Source organism: Maniola jurtina, chromosome 9 (assembly GCF_905333055.1).
Source record: "Maniola jurtina chromosome 9, ilManJurt1.1, whole genome shotgun sequence".
NCBI classification, from domain to species: domain Eukaryota; kingdom Metazoa; phylum Arthropoda; class Insecta; order Lepidoptera; family Nymphalidae; genus Maniola; species Maniola jurtina.
The window spans coordinates 9,868,108-9,885,051 of NC_060037.1; the positions used below are offsets into that span (position 1 = coordinate 9,868,108).

At 37.3% G+C, this 16,944-nt stretch overlaps 2 protein-coding genes across 3 annotated transcripts in view; one reads left to right on the forward strand and one right to left on the reverse strand.

Annotated features, from left to right (window-relative positions):
• The window catches only part of LOC123867937 (ATP-binding cassette sub-family G member 1), a 57,812-nt gene extending 45,628 nt beyond the window's left edge, over positions 1 to 12,184 (forward strand). Inside the window, exons 6-11 of the mRNA XM_045910258.1 lie at positions 3,407 to 3,521; positions 3,985 to 4,365; positions 7,779 to 7,943; positions 8,515 to 8,771; positions 9,292 to 9,413; positions 9,966 to 12,184. Coding sequence (XP_045766214.1) covers positions 3,407 to 3,521; positions 3,985 to 4,365; positions 7,779 to 7,943; positions 8,515 to 8,771; positions 9,292 to 9,413; positions 9,966 to 10,185 — 1,260 coding nt within the window. The 3' untranslated portion in view covers positions 10,186 to 12,184. The remainder of the gene's footprint in view (positions 1 to 3,406; positions 3,522 to 3,984; positions 4,366 to 7,778; positions 7,944 to 8,514; positions 8,772 to 9,291; positions 9,414 to 9,965) is intronic.
• LOC123867938 (serine/threonine-protein kinase RIO1) lies at positions 7,956 to 16,944 on the reverse strand. 2 transcript variants are annotated; one of them, XM_045910261.1, is made up of 5 exons: positions 16,740 to 16,944; positions 15,326 to 16,471; positions 14,453 to 14,639; positions 13,408 to 13,593; positions 7,956 to 7,969 (listed from the first exon to the last, which is right to left on the reverse strand). In XM_045910261.1, the coding sequence occupies exons 1-4, from the start codon at positions 16,800 to 16,802 to the stop codon at positions 13,436 to 13,438; spliced, it is 1,554 nt and encodes a 517-aa protein (XP_045766217.1). In that variant the 5' UTR covers positions 16,803 to 16,944; the 3' UTR covers positions 7,956 to 7,969; positions 13,408 to 13,435. The 2 variants fall into 2 exon arrangements, with proteins under 2 accessions (XP_045766217.1, XP_045766216.1); XM_045910260.1 differs by lacking the exon at positions 7,956 to 7,969 and having other exon boundaries at positions 13,374 to 13,593.

The window sequence follows — 16,944 nt, forward strand, 5'->3', positions numbered from 1 at the left end:
TGGAGGGGAAAGGGGAGTGTTAGTCATGATTAAAATGACTAATATTCTTTTTTTAGTAAAAAAAATAAAAATTGTACGATTTTCAGTCAATTTAACTGTGATCAACTGGTCAGCAGTAAAACTCTTCAAGAGATTCTCAAAAGATTTCAAGTCATTTCGGCGTTGTCGGTGTCCAGAGTCCAGACTCCAGTTACGATCACAAAAACAAAATGACATCACTGGCACTGGTGGCTACAATAATTTATACGGGTTATTTAACTCTTTAATGACTATAAGCAAAAAACCAATGGACGCAAAATTTTCCAATTTTGCGTTAATTGCGGCGTGTAGGTAGGTATACAGGGTGTTTGGTAATTAGTATATAAAGACGACACCTACCCATGCTACTTTGATCTGATAAATACAATGCTGAAGTATAGTGACGAAATAAAATTATAAAAATTTCCATACAAAATTTAAAAAAAAATTATGTCAAAGTTTTCATGACCCTAACGTGCCCTAGTACGTTGTAGCATGGGTACGTGTCGTCTTTATATACTAATTACCAAACAGCCTGTATAGGAAGCTGTTAGCTGTCAGAAAATTATACTCTAAGTTCATTATGTAGGTAATTACAAATTAATGTATTAAAGATTTTTATATTAACTAAAATTTTAACCTCCTGACGTGGTTATGGTTATTACTTCGTTTAATCTGCCTACCCTAGATCAGAATAAGTTATCTATATAAAATTTTTTCAAGACGCATACGTTTTGTACCTCAAAAGTAACAACCCTTAAAATATAGGATCACTCCTGTGTCTGTCTGTCGTATCTGTCAACAGCCGTAAAGGGAATCAAAACCTCTAGTTATCAGCTCTTTTCTACAATGTAACCTTCACTTGTCGGGGGTGTTATAAATTTTTAATTTACACTTGTTTACACATTATGAAATTATACCTATAGTAATTTTTAATATCGATTCATGTAGTACATAAATAACTAATGATCAGTATCGGCTTCAATACAATGGTTACAAAGGGAATCCATGTTATTAAGATTTATTATGATTCAGATAATTGAATAGCACCATTGATTGACGTGAGAGATAGCGTGCGGTGCGCAGCTTCCCAGTTACATAATTAAGATAAATCAAAGGCTTGTGATTTACCGAGTGCCTAGTTTCTTCTATTGTTTGACCCACTCATGGGGTAGTTATGACTTATGGTGCCTTTGGCCTACTAGCTGATGCCCGCGACTTCGTTCGCGTGGATGTAGTTTTTAAAAATCCCGTGGGGACTCTTTGATTTTCCGGAATAAAAAGTAGCCTATGTGCTAATCCAGAGTATAATCTATCTCCATTCTAAATTTCAGCCCAATCCGTCCAGTAGTTTTTGCGTGAATGAGTAACAGACATACACACACACACACACACATACAAACTTTCACCTTTATAATATTAGTGTGATAGTGTGAAGTGTGATGCATCATGATCAGCTCATCTCCGGCCCACTACTGAGCACGGGTCTCCGCTCAGAATGGAAAGAGTTAGGCCATAGTCTGCCACAGTGGTCCAGTGCCCACCAAAATATTAGAGGTGGTTGCTGTGCAATGGTACGGAATACGGAACCCTTCATGTGCGAGTTCAACTCGCAATTGACCGGTATTTTCGGAAGGATGCTATTGGGACTAGTTCTAAAGTCGTTTTCCATTTAAATGTCTAAACTCTATAAAAAGTAAGGGTTACCAAACTAAACCTAAAGCGTTAAAAACCCAAACCTCTCATGTAAAAACTTTTATAAATATTATTCCATAACCTAACGATGGTCTATTATTAGATTACTTTGATTAGGCCACAGTTATAGCACATGAGCAGGTAGGTGGTTATAATATTCCAAGATCTGGCTATTAAATATCAATTTACGTTTCGCGTTGGGCGGTTGGGCGGTATTTTCCATGTTTTTTCTCTTCTTTAAAACCATCATTTAGGGCTATCAAGCTGTCAAAAGTATAAAAGATAATTTAATATAATTGATCGCATTTGATTTGATAAGTATTTTGTTTCATTAGACATAGGTGATTAAGTAACCCCGAGGTCCATTATTTTGACATGCACGAAATCGTAGCGTGCATCAAATCGACTGTTATGGCCAACAAAAAAATCATTCCTGCCTGTTTTGGAACAGAAGTTCATCATCTGAAGGTTGGATGATCAAAGTCAAAGTCATTTAGGTAAGAATTTAATGTAGATTGACCGTCTACTTTGAAAGCACTTGACACAGGCTTAGCGACCGGTTGGGAAAGCCGTTACCAAAAGTAACCAAACCAGTAACTGAGTAACCAAAAGAGACGAAATGTTTCATTGGTTTTGCTTGAGCTGAAATATCGATATACTTACTTAGGTAGGTACTGGGAATAGTAAAGAAAAATGCATATCGAATCATTTTGATGGTTAAGAGATTGATACTTTTGAAGACTCATTTGGAATTTAGCATTCTGAACCGGGTGGTAGAATTATCTGCTATTTGACTAGGCTAAAATACGATAGGTAATTGTTTGGTCTTGCAAAGGTACTATTAAGTATTTCGTGGTTATATGTACCTACTACCTACATACGATAGGCAGGTAAATATCAAGTTTAAAAATAAACTGACGCGGTATTTTTATTAGTTTGCCAAACGTGTTGAATGTGTTGTTTTTAAAAACACATTAATTGGCTTTCGGAAAAATACTAATCAGATTACCTACTAAGTTTTTGTGTAAAACTTTAAGCTTAAGGGGCATGAGACGGGCCTGCCCGCGAAATTCAAATTTAATTTGGTTTTTCGCATTTTTTAAACTAATACGACAACGTAGGCTTATGGCATTTTCAATTGCGACAATGGCAGTATCATCCTCACAGGTTTATATAAAAATCTTTACTTGAAAGGGTCCAGTTTAAGAAATTAGCTCTAGTATCGACTAATGTGTCAGAATTAGTCGATACTAGGTACAGCTAATTTCTTAAAGGGTCCAGCCCTTTCAAGTAAAGAATTTTATATAAACCTGTGAGGATGATACTGCCATTGTCGCAATTGAAAATGCCATAAGCCTGCGTTGTCGTATTAGTTTAAAAAATGCGAAAAACCAAATTAAATTTGAATTTCGCGGGCAGGCCCGTCTCATGCCCCTTAAGCTTCCGCTGTCCGTCCGTCCGTCTGTCTGTAACTAGTAAAACTGTGGTAACATGTAGAGAGTTGACATTTTCCTATAATGTGTATTTCCATTGCGGCTATAACAACAAATATTTTTTTTAAATGGCTGCCATAAAAATTAAAATAAATTTAAAAATGTTATTTCTTATACGATGGCACGGAACCCTTAGTGTGTAAGTACGACTCGTAATTCGCCGATTTTTTTAATTTGATCTTATTTTTGTTTAATTTCAGGCGTATATATTAGCGGACGGTTGCTGCATCTACCAGGGCGACACAGACGCGATGGTGCCACATCTGCAGAGCATCGGTCTGGCTTGCCCAAGGCACCACAATCCCGCAGATTTCAGTAAGGTTTATTATCTAACTAAACTTAATTTAACTTATATTTTAAACGTTTTGAACCATTTTTGATTACCCAACGAAGACACAAATCCAACCACAAAAAAAATTTGGGTGGATTGCTAACAGCGGTCAGATTTTGTTTATTCAATACAAAATCTCTGTTTATTCAATTTGTAATACTTACTTTTTATTACAACCTGCCAAATTCAGTCTTGCAATTTTCATTTCTGAGGTTCTATCTCTTATATCATCGGATCGAACTTTCTTCTTTGATGGCTAGATGATCTTTTTTCGCCCTATCTTGTCTTTGATATCAACCGTGGAAACTCGTTGAGGAATCCTCGTTGTAGGTGATCGAAAATGCAACCTTCCTCAGTGCGACGGGTTCTCATGAGCATTCGTTTGCAGTTCGCTTATTTCTAATAAAAAATTGTTAATTTATATTGTTATTTTTTAATCTTTTACAGTAATAGAAGTAACAGAAACCGCGCAGAACATAAAGATGCTGTGTGACGAAATATTGAACGGAAAACTGTACAAATCGGCCAAAGTAGACACCGTTCCAACGGAACCCATAAACAACATGCACCTCAAAGTTTGCTACCAAATAGAAGATGAATGCGGGGAAACAGAAATAGTATTATCAAATGAGAAATGCACGTACAAAGTTAAACAGTACAATGAAGACAGTGAATCAACGACGTCTTTGAGTCAGTTGTCGAGAGACGATTCCTCGATGGCGTGGATGAAGATATCGAACTCGACTTGCAGTTATCCAACGACTTACTTCCAGCAATTCTCGATATTGCTAGTTAGAATGATGGTGCAGATATCCAGGAATCGGCAAGGTAAGGATTTTTTAAAATTCATTATAGGCAAGCGCTTGACTACAATCACACCTGATGGAAAGTGATGATGTGGCCTAAGATAGGACGCGTTTACCCAGAAGGTGCCTATTTACTCTTGTTTTAAAGATATATGATTATGTAAGATATAATATGATGATGTTTTAGATTTATTTTACAATGTTTACTGCAGTCCTATTCCTTATCCTGACAGCACCTATGTACGTGTGGTTTGCTTGGTGGCTGGCTCTTCCTGCATGTTTATCAGTGGGAGGGCGGGCGGTGCATGTCGCATGCTGCATGTTGGACCATATAGATTTCTTTGGTTTGGCGGATTATAGCAAATTAAGCTTTGGGTTCCTTGTAGCACCTATGTAATTTAGACGAAAAGTTCCCAACAAATGATCGCGTTACAGTATCCCCGTACCATCCCCATGGCGTAATGGGGCTATCACCGAGTTTGTTACATTAGGATCTCGACTGTCATTTGTACCAACTTATTTATCCTAGGGAAATAGACTTGGTCTACGCACCTACTCGCAGCCTCACAAAACACTGCATCTTTTCTAAATTGTGGCGACGTAAGGTAAGTATGCTGTGGTAGGTACTTCAACTCCGCTAAGTAGATTTCTGAGAAAAAAATTATGTGTAGAGCCTAAAATCTAACCACAAAACCTACTTACCTACATATAGACAAAACTGTGTTCAAAAACTAGATAGTTTAAAAATAAAATTCAGAAAATTACTTTGAACTTAATTGACAGCTCGACCTCTATAAGTCAAGAATTTTATACAAAAAATTCACCGTTAATTTAGCATGTTAATAACCTTTGAGGCTTGTTAAAATCTAATTTAGTATGCAATTCTCACCTTCGTATAAAAATAGATATTTATTTTAAAACTAAAATAGACACCTACTTTTCAATAAGTGGGTAAAGCTTAGGTCAAACGTAATTTGATGGCATAGTTTATTTCTGTTCGTATGTAGGACACCTAAGCTGTAAGTTATCTAATATTCAAATATATGACAGGGACTTCGTCTGTGGTGGCGTTTGCTGGCGCGCGTGTTGTGCTTTTTTGGAGTGTTTTTTGTTAGAAGTGGCCGGTTTTCGTGTTCTGCTGGTGTTTATTGGTGATGGAACTGACTGGGAAGCGCTCTAAGGGGGCGCCGCGTGTATGTCGGCGGGCGCCGGCACAGACGAAGTCCATACTTATACATATAGTTTCCGTAACTTGTAATTAACTACGAGTACAAACTTGACATTGGCTAATCAGTGTAAAGCCAGACGAGAGAAAAAAAAAATGACAGTGTGGGGTAACTATGGGCAACACAAGAAAGTTCATTTTGAAAGGTATTTAGGGGGCTATGGAGAGAGCCAAGTTCGGAGTTTCTCTACGAATTCGACGAACCAGAGTAACCGACAGCTCAATGGCTTGCGCAGTGGAAGAGGCAATGGGCAAGGCATATAGTTCAAAGGCGCTATAGACGTTGAGGTCTCAAGGTGCTAAATGGCAACCAACTGGAAAGTGCAGCGTTGCATTGGCAGGCCTCCCACTAGGTAGACAAACGATGTCAAAGGAGTCGCAGGAAGAAGGAAGAAACAAATGGCGCAAACGGTGGCGTGTGGAAGTCTCTACTAGATGTCCAGCGGTGGACAAAGACAATCGACGCCGACGGCGCGACACTTCTTAGGGTTCCGTACCTCAAAAGGAAAAACGGAACCCTTATAGGATCATTTTGTTGTCTGTCTGTCTGTCCGTCCGTCCGTCGTGTCTGTCAAGAAAACCTATAGGGTACTTCCCGTTGACCTAGAATCATGAAATTTGGCAGATCGGTAGGTCTTACAGCACAAGTAAAGGAATAAATCTGAAAACCGTGAATTTGTGGTTACATCATTAAAAAAAAAATTAATGTGTTTAAATTTTCAAATTGAGATACCAAGTGGGTTATCATATGAAAGGACTTTACCTATACATTCTAAAACAGATTTTTATTTATTTTTATGCATAATAGTTTTTGATTTATCATGCAAAATGTCGAAAACAATTCCCGAGTACGGAACCCTCGGTGCGCGAGTCCGACTCGCACTTGGCCGGTTTTCTCACTCAAATAGCGTTCAAAATAGTAGCCATTAGCAACCTTGATTGAATATTGGTAGCGACCATGTTTGAAACAAAGAAGAATAGTTTAGATCTCCAATAGCTGCAACTTAATGCAGTCTAGGAATTTATTATACCTCTCAATGAATCACAATGGTAAATCATCACACGGATGTATCGTTATAGATCTATTTGCATATAAACAACCGCGGTTGGTGGTCACTAGTCATACTTTAGAGTAGCTAATCTACATAATAAAGTTTTGTAAATTCTATACCAATCATAAGATTCATAAGCATAGTAATAACGGCACATATCTGTCTGCTTATTCAGGTTGTACAACACCTAGCCCACCCACTTAGGTTGAAATCTATACTTAGAGCGCTCTTTGACTAAAACGAGACAGATTTATGCCAGCGGTATAACGCTGTCTCGTTTTAACAGTGTCTTAAGTCTGAGAAAAGTCAAAGTGAGCACTATAGATATCAACCTTAGTTTTAATTCTACTTTATTTTAAAACAAGTTTTAAACATTTTCGACCTACCGTCTCCGAGTGAACTTGTGAAAGTCTCCGTTCCAATTAAAAAGTCTGTCAATATGAAGGTCATGAATCATTATCAACCTACTACAACCTTGGGTAGGCCTCGGCTTGGTCAAACTTCGCCTTCGGAGTCGTTCGGATGCAGTGCTTCCTTCCAGCTCCAAGCCCCAAAAACCCTTGTGTCCTTCTCCATTTCGTCAATCCACCAACCACTTCCTCGGCATTTACGACTCTCTGGTTTGCTGCCTAACAACTTTTTCTGGGCTCTTGTGTCGTCCATGGGCTGTACATGAAGCCAAGTAAAATAAAAAGTTGCTATCTTATGTGTGTTTCATAGAAGTTTTTTTTTTAATCTTTATTTTTTTGGGACTTTTGCCCGACACGGACACGCCAGCCCCATCGTGACCTAAATTACAATCACAATTACATTCTAAATAACATATTGGAATGCAACAGATACAAGTGGAGAGCTATTACTGCCTATGCAGAAATACATCAATAATAGACTTGAATCCTTCTGCTGTCGGTGTACTTAACAGACTCGTAAAACTACCTATGTCAAATCTATTAATGCTATATCTCCGCACAAGACTCTGCACGCTGTATCTGCTACATTCCACTAGTACGTGCTGGACATCATCTGGAAGTTTTATGACTCATTTCGCTTCCCAACGGCATAGCCCAGACATCCATAAAAAAGCTGCGCACTAAAGTCTGGTGAACAGGACTTTTCCAGCAGTAGAAATCTAACATACGTTTACGTTCTACGTTTCAGCGTTATGGATCCAGACAATCCACCACGTGATGTGCGCCGTCCTGGTCGGGTTATGCTTCTTCGGCACGGCCAACGACGGCTCGCAGATGTTCAACCACCTCAAGCTGTGCGTTGGTGTCGTCATATTCTTCTCGTACACGCAAATTATGGTGCCGGTTTTAGTTTGTGAGTACATACATATTATATAATTACTTATATAAGCGCACAGTAAAATTCAGAAAAAGAAATAATTTTCAGATAGGTGCAACTTCGTTCGCTCCAACTCCATCTAGTTACATAAAAAAATTAACATTCAAATATAGGATGCCCTATTGAGTACTGCCGTCTATTTGGGATATGTGTATGTTCTTACAATAAATATTTCGTCCAGATTATTATAATGGGCCAAAAGGGATAAAAACGAGAGTAAAATCGGAGAAAAAAGTCGTACCTTAGGAAGAACAACTATTTCATAGTTAATCAGTAATTTTTGTTACCTATTGTAAAATTGTGCACCAAGCCCATGCCCCATTCGATTTCAATAGATGAACGCATCGTTACACCAGCCTAGAGATTCGATACAACTAAATTTCAAAATTGATGGAAAAGCAAGTGAGTAGAAGAATGGAACGAAATCTAAACCATAATCCTAAATCGAAAGACTGGCTTCCCATAGTAGAACTTTGCTTGGGATTTTTTTTTTGTGAGTAAACCTTATATTTTTATCAAATAAAGATTATAATATGTTTATTTTTAGACCCCCAAGAAGTAAAGCTGGTGAAAAAGGAACACTTCAACGGCTGGTACAGCTTACCGCCGTACTATGCCGCGTTGACTGTGTCCAAACTCCCAGTGCAGCTGACTCTGAACATGGTATTCTGTACCATTGTGTTCTTCATGGTGGGAGTGCCCTTCGGCGTGGCCAGGTTCATCGTGTTCTGTTTGATCGCCAACATCGTCTCCCTGGTGTCTGAAGGCATCGGGATGGCGATCGGATCAGTTTTCAGTGTCAGGGTAAGGCATATTTTAGGTTACCAATTTTTTCTGTACCACTGCATTCTTTTTGGTCGGAGTGCCGTTCACGGTTCAGTGGTTAGGTTAGTCGTATTCTGTATGATTGGCAACATCGAGATGGCCATGGATCAGCTTTTATGGTCAGGGTATATAAATTTTAGCTTACTTGTCCAAGGACAACTGAATCTGAACACTGATTCTGTACCTACCATTTTCTACTTCATAATCGGAGTAACTCAGTATATTGGCTCCTGTATGATCGGCAAATGGATATGAAGGGTTGTTATAAGTTTGCTGTATGTATCTATGTATCTGTCTGTGGCCTAAACTAATGAACCGATTTTAATTTAGTTTTTTTGTTTGAAAGGTGGTTTGATCGAGAGTGTTCTTTGCTATAATCCAAGAAAATCGGTTCAGCCGTTTGAAAGTTATCAGCTCTTTTCTAGTTACTGCGTAACTTTCACTTGTCGGGGGTGTTATAAATATTTAATTTACACTTGTTAATTTGTTATTATTTCAGAATGGATGCGCCATCGGGCCAGCAGCGATCGCCCCGTTCCTCGGGCTGGCCATTTACGGCTTTGACTTCGCTCACAGAATCCCCCTCATGATGAACATTATTATGAAGACTTCCTTCATCAGGTATATACCTATATCCTTGCACACCACAAAAAACAATAGTACCAACCTACGGATTACAAAAAGAAAAACTGAAAAGGTAGATACATCAAAGACTGTTTTACTATACCTACCTTTCTAGCTGTCTACGGTAACTCCTAGTTGTTGTTTTTAAGCATAGCTTGATCCGCATTTACGGGGCAACGTATTCAAGAGCGAGATGCGCGATGTTTTGGAACCGCAAATAAATGTTTGGTAATAAGTTATTAAGTAGAAAAAACTCATCAATATTTTTACACAATCAAATGACATTCAAAGTGACCCAAAAAGAAGGGCGTTATAAGTTTGACGCGTGTATCTGTGTATCTGTCTGTGGCATCGTAGCTCCTAAACTAATGAACCGATTTTAATTTAGTTTGTTTTTGTTTGGAAGGTGGCTTGATCGAGAGTGTTCTTGGCTATAATCCAAGAAAATCGGTTCAGCCGTTTGAAAGTTATCAGCTCTTTTCTAGTTACTGTAACCGTCACTTGTGGGGTGTTATAAATTTTTAATTTACACTTGTTTAATTACTTCAGGTGCGGTGTGGTGGCTATGATCCTCACAGTATTCGGCTTCGGAAGAAAAAAACTTGACTGCAAAGACGTGTACTGCCACTTCGCCAAACCGGACGTCCTTATCAGATATCTCGACATTGAGAACAGTTCCGTTTGGTATGAAATCCTCATCATGGTCAGTATCATGGTCACTGTCAGATTCATGTGCTACATGGGCCTAAGATGGCGTTTTGCGACGTGATTATTGAAATTTAACATTACTTGAGTAATTCATTGTGATAATAATGATAGAAACACATTTGTAACATGCCACCCATGTGACATCACACCAAGTATTGAGTTAAATCAAATGAAGCCACAATTATACTTCAGAAACCTCATGATTATGCTGTAATGCCAGTTTCCACCTATTAGATTGCCTACCAGCTCCATGCTTAGGAACACTTTTACGCCCTACACATTTCGCGATGCAGTTCATAAGTGATCAATTTTGACAATAGTCCGTCGCCTGCGCATATCATTATAGTATAAATAAAACCCTAGAAGGTAATTTCAATGACCACACAACAAACACTCGATGATCTATTGTCGTTCTTGATCATGATAACTACACTTTGTATTAGCGAACTAGCCGATGCCCGCGACTTCACCCGCGTGGAGGTTTAGCGTTAGGTTTTTTGAAATCCCGTGGGAACTCCTCGATTTTCCGGGATAAAAAGTAGCCTATGTGCTAATCCAGGATATTGTCTATCTCCATTCCAAATTTCAGCCAAATCCGTCCAGTAGTTTTTGCGTGAAGGAGTAACAAACATACACACACACATACAAACTTTCGCCTTTATAATATTAGTGCGTCTTTATAATATAAGTGTGATCAAAGTTTGGTTTGACTCGCATGTCGCGTGGCATGTTATAAGTGTTTGGTCCATAGTTATTTGTCCCCATCACTTAGGTACCAGTACAAATCAATGTATGTAAGTTTAAGATGTGATAATTTATAATAAGATCTTGTTTTGTTCAGAATGGGTTTGATGTGAGGTATTTTGGCAATAGACGTTTTAATTCGTAAGCTCGGAGAGTTTTTTTTAAGAAATGTGAGCAAGATGTTTTTGCATTCCAATGTGCATTTTTATTTATTTTTAACAATTATATTTATGGTTTACTTTTTGACTCCCGATACAAATAAAGAAAGAATAAAGACTAGTGCAAGTGGACTTTCAACAGAAAGTGTCTGCAGGTTTACCTTCCAAAAGTTAAAACGTTTGGAAAATTAATAATAACATTGAATTGGTGATGAAATAATGTAGTTATTTTAATGTTTAATAAATTCAAATTATGTATGTGCATATAAGTACATTTATAGTCTTGTCGCAATATTTGGTCTTTCCAAGGTTGAAGAAAACCTTAAATTATTGAAATTCCCTTTGTCTGATGTGATATTTCTCTTCAGTGATTATTATTTAATACACAAATTAGTTATTAAGAATATATTTATTGGTTTTGGCGAAATCAGTTATAAAAACATATCTAAATGTATTCTTCAGTAATATACTAAGTTTATCACATTAGTTATATTTAAATGTATTTATAATACTTAGGTTTAGTATTTAACATTCATAGGTATAAGTACTTATCGAATTTAATTTAGAATAACTCTGAATAAAGAGTTATATGTGATTTTGTTATTCCCGTGGAATTAGAAATAGGTACTTACGTATCTACAACAATAGGTTTTTGGTTCTGTTGGTATATTTGACTTCTACTTCAAAAAAGGACTTTCTCGATCGAATGTACTTTATTAAAGCGTACACACGAACAACTTTCGTCTGCACAACAATTTGTCTCCCAATCAAGTTTATAGCTTTGTATAAAGTGCCCGAATATTGAGACGCGATAGTTGGGAGACTTTTCTTAGGCTTGATGCGGGGGATGAAACTGTACCGTGGGAGACAAAAGTTGCTTGTGTGTGCATTGAATTAATTTCGCTTCTGTATGAACATTAGATAACGCACAATAAAGAGATAGGAAATGTGTTGCGCCACGCGTATATCCGATTGATTAAAAGCTGCGAAAACTGGTTTAATATAGCGGATGCTTCACGCCACACATACAGACTATAGTCTTCAATTCTGTCGCTATATAAATGTTCATACAAACGCAAAATTTAATTCAACCAATCTAGATGACAATTATGAGTAAAACAAAAAGTGTATTAATGAAATTGTACATAAACCCTATTTGAAAGTGTAAGTTTGAATTTTCTATGTTTATAAATAAAGGAAATTACAATAAAGATACATAAAAGGCTTTTTATTTTCCTGAAGTCAAAGTATGGTTTGTTTAAGTAGCCCTTTTGAAGCTTCGAGTTACTGAACTTACTTCGAGATTAGCGCTGGACTTAAACTGCATCGTCACTTACCATCGAATATGAGTGAGATGCTTAACGCTAAAGTTCTTGAATAAAAAGGTCAACTAAAACTCTTCAGCGATAAAAATATCGCTGAAGACAAGTTCGACAAGTTTGCCGTAATGGTTTTCTAAGGGCATTGTACCAGAACGCTAAGGCGCGGTGTCCACTGTCTAGAGCAGACCAATCAGCTCCCCCGATTGTGAAAGAAAAACGTATTCGGTAGCAAATTCTGCCCCTTGATTGGCTGTGAAATAATTGTGAACAGCGAATTCAACCAATCAAGGAGCAGAATTTGCTGTCAATTACGATTAAGCGCCGGCGAAACATATGGCGGGGCGTGGTGGAGCGCAAGCGCAGAGCATGCCCGCGAAGTTTTCTAATCGTGTGACACATTACGCGAATTTCTACCAGAGAATGCGCGAGCACGCGCGGGACTGCGCGAGTATCCGCACGGATGCATAATTGATTTTAGATTTATTTCAATGAGGACAATGTCGATAATACTTTTACTGTGAAAAATGCTCTGCGCTGCGCTCCGCCATATGTGCGCCGGCCCTTAGCCTGTTTCATTCTTGAACTGCATCATCACAGAGTGCCTGGCAAACAATAATTTGAGCAAAAAAGCATAGTGGGAGGTTGGCACATAGGGGCGTCTGCCCTGATGCGCCAACCTCCAATTGCAACCAATTGCATCCTCTCTAGAAATCCCCTTCAGTCTGTCAAATTCAAATAGATCTATAAATCGATACTGCGCTTTTGCTCAAGTTGTTTGCTGGACATTTTAATCCATGCTAATATTATAAATGCGAAAGTGTCTGTCTGTCTGCTACGTTTTCACGGCCCAACCACTGAACCGATTTTAATGAAAGGTACAGACTTGGGAGACATCCCGGGGAAGGACATAGGCTACTTTTTATCCCGGAAAATCAAAGAGTTCCAACGGGATTTAAAAAACCGAAATCCATGCGGGCGAAGCCGCGGGCATCCTCTAGTAAGGTCTAAAATAATACAACAGCAAAATCGGTATACACTGTATATAATATTACTTACAACATTTTTTTATAATATCTGTAAACCTGTATTATTTCTTACCGCAACCTTTGTCCCGTCTCTTTTTTACATGTTTCTTTGTTTTAGATTTCCTCTTCTCAGCTTTGTCTTCTTTGACTGCTTTTTTTCTCGCTTTTTTACTCTCAGGCGATTCGTCACGAGGCCTTGCACTGGGTTTGAATTTTGTTTCTGAAATTATTTTTAATCTACATTTATATCTTTACTTAGGAGTGATTACAAAAACCCGCCAAGTGCGAGTCAGACTCGCGCACTGAGGGTTCCGTACTCAGGTATTTTTCCAACATTTTGCACGATAAATCAAAAACTATTATACATAAAAATAAATAAAAATCTGTTTTAGGATGTACAGGTAAAGCCCTTTCATATGATACCCCACTTGGTATAGTTACCTTATTTTGAAAATTAAAACACATTTTAATTTTTTTTTTTAATTGATGTACCTACTTGTGCTATAAGACCTACCTACCTACCAAATTTCATGATTCTAGGTCAACGGGAAGTACCCTATAGGTTTCTTGACAGACACGACGGACAGACAGACAGACAACAAAGTGATCCTATAAGGGTTCTGTTTTTCTTTTTAAGGTACAGAACCCTAAAAATAAAAAGGTATTGTGGGACACATTACAGAAGAAAAGTTGTACTCTGTCTCGCTCTCTCGGGTGACAATGCGCGTTGCTCAGCCAATGAGGTGCCAGGTTCATTCATTCATTGAATTCTTTTGAAACTTTGTTCATTTGTTGTTGAAATTGTTGTTGATAGTTTCTGGCATAAACAACGTACAATTAGGTGGTACGTAAGTCACATTACAATGCATGCTGGGCATTAGCTAGTTTAATCCAATATTATAAATAGGTACAATTTGTAAGTTTGTTTGTTTTGTAGGAGTGAAATCTCCAGAACTATAAGCAGATTCTGAAAATTCTTTCACTGGTAGATAGCTGCATAATCCTCAAGAGCTTAGGCTGTTGATATCATGCAGACAAAGTCGAAGATAAAAGCTAGTATGAAAGAATAATATACATACGGTTTTCATCTCCCTCTTCATCACTACTTTTCTCTGAGCCGCTGTCAGATATTGCATCATCCTGTAGAATGTCGGGTCGGTCCACGGTGCCTGTCAGGTCTTCGTTGAAACCTGCAATCTTCTTATATGCCAAGTCTGCTGTCTCCCCCTTCTTTGCTTTGTTTATATCACGTTCATAGTTGATTACCTGAAAATATTATTAATCTTTTTAATGTACATATTGTCTTTTCAATGTCGTATCTTTTTAATGTATTCACTTATTTTTAACCCCCAACCCAAAAAGAGGGGTGTTATAAGTTTGACGTGTGTATCTGTGTGTCTATCTGTGGCATCGTATCTCCTAAACTAATGAACCGATTTTAATTTAGTTTTTTTATTTAAGGTGGCTTGATTGAGAGTGTAGCTAAAAAGCTATAATCCAAGAAAATCGGTTCAGCCATTTGAAAGTTATTAGCTCTTTTCTAGTTATTATAACCTTCACTTGTTGGGGGTGTTATAAATCTTTAATTTACACTTGTTAGAGTAAATTATTAATTTGAAAGAAAATAATTTGAAAGAGTAGTCTACAGAACACTTTTATAATATCAAAAGTTTTCATTTATGCAAATACAACCAAGTACAATTTTTTCTAAATTAAATATCAGAGAATTTTGCAATACTACTGTAATATTATTGTATAAAAAAATTAGGTACCTACCTATCTCTTTAGCTCTAAATCATAATTAGGATTAGAAAGAAAGATCCATACATTTTTCAAGAATATACAAATAGGTTTGCACTTGACTGCAATCACACAAAATATTCTTTTTGAAATTATTTTTCACTGCAATAGGCCAGTTACAGTTGAGAAAGTATAAGCAAGTTAATATTTACCTCAGTAAGTCTTTTTGGAATATAAATATTCTTAAAGGCCTCTTCTTCAATTTGCTCCTGAGCTGTCAACTCTTCAAAATTTCTAGCCGCCGCCTTCTCCGAAAGTTTCTCCAAGCACTCTTCAAGATTACTTTCATTTATTGATGTGTCAGTAATAAAATCAAACAGCTCCTTAACAGTTAAAGTAGCTACACCTTTCTTTCTGAAGAAATCACTGATATTCGTACAATCCTTTCTCAAAAATTCAAAAGCATGTGGATGATCATGCTCAACAGACTGTGATACGTCTATCACAACAACGTTTCCTTCATGATACAACAGGTTAAACTCTGACAAATCTGCATGCACTAGCTTGCATATATTGAACATTTTCCACATCATAGTGATACAGTCTCTATACAATGATCTAGCTGTGGACTGCGATATCTCAACATCCTTTAACTTGGGAGACGGCCAGCCATTTTCTCCCATAAAAGTCATTACTAAAACATGACTGCGTAAAATTATAGGTTCTGGAACATTCAACTGGGCGTTGAATAGCCTTACAAGGTTTCTCATCTCCTTTTCAGCCCATGTTCTAACCATTTTACGTGGGTTTGACCGACAGTAGCCGTTCCTGAACCTGTATTCACCGGAAACATATTTATCTCTGTCTTTAAACACCAAGATTGACGTTTTGAAGATTTTGATGGCATAATCTCTTCCCTCTTTGGAAGTCGCATGGTATACGTTGGCTTCTTTGCCCGTGGAAATGCATCCATTTATTTCATTGATAATTCCTCTGTTTAAAAGTTTGAATAGAATCATTTTAGTGCGAGGATCCATCACCTGTTCAGCAGTAGCTCTGTCATGTTTGTCTTTTATTCTTATCCTCTCGTTATCAAACTTTCGATCATTTAGATCCATGAACTTCTGTGCCCTTTCATTTATAGCGGGTTCATATTTATCCACATTTATTTTATTTATGTACCTTTTGAACAGTTTCTCTGTAGGCTGGTATGAGGTCACTTTTGTTGTTGGATTTTGGGCGTTGACATTTTCTTTCCTTGAGTTTCCGGTATGTTCATCTGAATCATAGAAATAGTCGTCCGAGTTGAGTTCCTCTTCCTCACTGCTTAGTTGTTTTATTTCTGGGGTCTCTGCAAACTATGAAAAAAAAAATTAACTTAGGTATAATTAGTAATTACCTAGTTTTTTCTCATGCATATGTAGAACAAATATTGCAAGACTACAAAAATATTATTGCTTGTGTTTTGTGTAAAAGGTGTTTTACTTTTGTTAGCAGCTCTTGTAATGAACATCTGTTCCATTTACACTTTATTGTTGTGCTCCATGGCTTTTGCACCTTATTTAAGCTTACAGGAGGCACTTTACAAAGGAAATTATTAAATTTAAAGTGAAAACTAGCACATACCCGGACCGTCTTAACCTTCTTCGATATATCTTCTTCATAATCGCTAAATTGACCATCTGACATCTTAAACGGTGAAATTCACTTTTATATTCCTAACGTAGCTAAACAAACTCTAGAAATTAGTAAGTTTATTTAGAAAATGAAGAAAATAAGCTGGTTTGCAATTTGCAATGTGTTTGCAATACATTACAAACGTCACGCTCAC

Excerpts from the sequence above, each read along its gene's own strand:
- LOC123867938 (XM_045910261.1), bottom strand. The coding sequence starts at position 16,802 with ATGTCAGATGGTCAATTTAGCGATTATGAAGAAGATATATCGAAGAAG. Across the intron at positions 16,472-16,739 it reads AGAAGGTTAAGACGGTCCGG|TTTGCAGAGACCCCAGAAAT; the intron begins GTATGTGCTAGT and ends TTTTTTTCATAG. Across the intron at positions 13,594-14,452 it reads TGAAGAGGGAGATGAAAACC|AAACAAAATTCAAACCCAGT; the intron begins GTATGTATATTA and ends AAATAATTTCAG.